The sequence below is a fragment of the Triticum aestivum genome, chromosome 6A, assembly GCF_018294505.1.
Source record: "Triticum aestivum cultivar Chinese Spring chromosome 6A, IWGSC CS RefSeq v2.1, whole genome shotgun sequence".
Taxonomy (NCBI): domain Eukaryota; kingdom Viridiplantae; phylum Streptophyta; class Magnoliopsida; order Poales; family Poaceae; genus Triticum; species Triticum aestivum.
The window spans coordinates 452,405,075-452,407,502 of record NC_057809.1 but is presented as its reverse complement, the minus strand read 5'-3'; the positions used below and the strand labels follow the sequence as shown (position 1 = coordinate 452,407,502).

Sequence of the window (2,428 nt, the reverse complement as noted above, 5' to 3'; positions counted from 1 at the left end):
CAGACCTAATTTCCAAGCTTATAGCTAACGGTTATCCCATTTTGAAGATTTTAGGTACTGAATGGTTACCGGGAGGTAACTGCAAATCCCAGTACCCCACAAGAAATCGCCTTACTGAGCAATATATATATCATTTTTTCAAATTTGATTGAATTTTATATGGATTCAAAATTCATTCAAAAAATCCGTTTGTATCTGCTCGGTATCTTTTGATTACTGCGGCAACCGAAAATCTCAGCGCCCCATGAGATTTTTTATCATTCGGGATCCATAACCTTGCTCCAACAATCCACTTTTGGCATGTTAACTTGATTCACATGCATAGCCTGTTTGAATCTTATGCCACCGACGCGTTCAAGCAAAGCTACATGTGTTATTCGATCATTAAAGTTCATCATCCGGAATATATAGTAGCCGATGAGATTAAGGTATATAGATATGAATGCGTTATCTACAGTATATGGAACCTCTCATGGTTCGCACTTGGGACATGCGGCACGATTCTTCTGCGGCGGCCCCTGGCAGAAGAAGAACTTGTGCGGACACTTGAGCAAGCAGTTGTCCGCCAGGCTCACCATGGCGCCGCCGTCCTTCATCTGCCTCAGCTCACGCGGCAGGCCTCCGCAGAGGTAGTTCCCCTGCAGCATCAGCCTCGCGAACGGCGCCTTCCCGTCGACGACCTCCACCGCCGCGGCGCGCACGGCGTACTGCTTCGGCACGCCTCCGACGAACCGGTTCCGGTCGAGCCCCACCGTCCTGAGACGCGGAATCGCCCCGAGGCACCTGGGCAGCCGCCCCGTGATTTTGTTGCCGCTGAGGTCCACCTCCAGGAGCTGGCTCGACGCGACGCCGCCGCCGGACGCCTCCTCCACCGTCCCGAGCTGGTTGGATCCCAGCCGCAGCTGCGCCAGCGCCGGGTGCTCGAACGCGGCGCCGGGGACCGCGCCGGTGACCGCATTGTTGGTGAGGTCCAGCACCTGCATCTCGGGGAGAGCGTGGAACGCCGCGGCCTGCAACGGCCCAGAGAGCCTGTTGTCACGCGCCACCACGGCCAGGAGCGTCGGAGGCAGCCGCCCGGGCGCGTCCAGCAGCGGGCCGGTCAGCTGGTTGTCGCTCACGTCGAGGTGGACGAGGGAGCGCATCTTGCCCATCGACGGCAGGTTCCCGGTGAGGCGGTTGTGCTGCAGCTCCATCCGCGTGAGGGCGCCCAAGGACGCGACCTGAGGCGGTATCGCGCCGGTGAAGGCGTTGCGGGAGAGGTCGAGCTCGTCGAGCGACGAGGCCGGGGTGAAGAGGGACGCCGGTATCTCGCCGGAGAAGTCGTTGCCGGAGAGGACGAGGACGCGGAGGCTCGGAGGCAGCGCCACCCCCGCCGGCAGCGCGCCGTGGAAGCTGTTGCCGCGGAGGGAGAGGGTCTGGAGGAAAGGGAGCGAGGCGAGGACGGCCGCCGGGAGCGTGCCGGAGTACCCCGCGGGGTCGAGGGAGACGCCGGCGACGCGCTGGTGGGACGAGTTGGGGGGCGTGCTGCAGTGGACGCCGCAGGGGAAGGCGGCGCAGGGGTCGCGGGCGAAGTCCCACGAGGCGAGGCAGGAGTAGGACGGGATGGTGGCGGCGTCCACGGCGGCTTTCAGCGACGCCAGCGCGGCCGCGTCGCCCGGGAAGGTGGGGCTGGGACCGGGAGGCGACACCGCGGCCGCCGCGAGCTGGAGCACGAGCGAGAGCAGCAGCGCCATTGGCGTCAGCACGCGGGCGGCAGAAGCCATCTTCGGGTCGATCGAGGAGGACAGAGACGATGTGAGGGACTGCCGGTGGCTTTTCAAGCCGGCGGCGTTAAGTGAGTTGGCTCGGTCGAGTGAGTGGGATGAGTGTGGAGCGTGAGCTGTTCGCCAGGAGTACTCTACGTCGGAGTGCTACCACTCCAGTCTCCAGGAGCAGTAATAAATTGGGCGGCGTGTCTGTATGCGCCCGGAAAACGAGGGACGACGAAAGGGGAAAACAGGGCAGGCTACGCTTTTGTTATGTTTTGGACTTTGTTTAGCGCTGGAAGGCCATGGTGATGACAGCTTTTGTCCCTTGGGTGCGTTCCATGATCCCACATGATTAGAGTGGAGAGCCAGCGGTGGAGTGGAGTGGAGTGCCGTCACACGGAATTCCTATGAACCAAAAAAGGCCTTAAAGGGAAACTTCATTAAAACCTGCAAATAAACAAGGAAAGTTATACTACTAATATTAATTAATGGATTTCGCCTCAAATAGTACAAAATTGTTTCAATCACAAGATGGCACAATGCATGAAGTTGTTATGTTCATTGAGGCGCACAAGCATACTCCTATTTCTAGCCATTAAGGCTGTGTTCGGTAGCCATCCACTCTCCACTCAGGAACAGAGCGCGCGGAGCACCATATTAGCAGCTCCCCAAATTAACAC

General features: G+C 58.9%; 1 protein-coding gene across 1 annotated transcript; it reads right to left on the bottom strand.

Annotated features, from left to right (window-relative positions):
• Positions 1-353: 353 nt before the first annotated feature.
• LOC123130728 (probable inactive leucine-rich repeat receptor kinase XIAO) lies at positions 354-2,016 on the bottom strand. Its single transcript, XM_044550546.1, has one exon. It carries the CDS (start codon positions 1,761-1,763, stop codon positions 471-473), a length of 1,293 nt encoding a protein of 430 aa, XP_044406481.1. The 5' UTR covers positions 1,764-2,016; the 3' UTR covers positions 354-470.
• Positions 2,017-2,428: the final 412 nt, after the last annotated feature.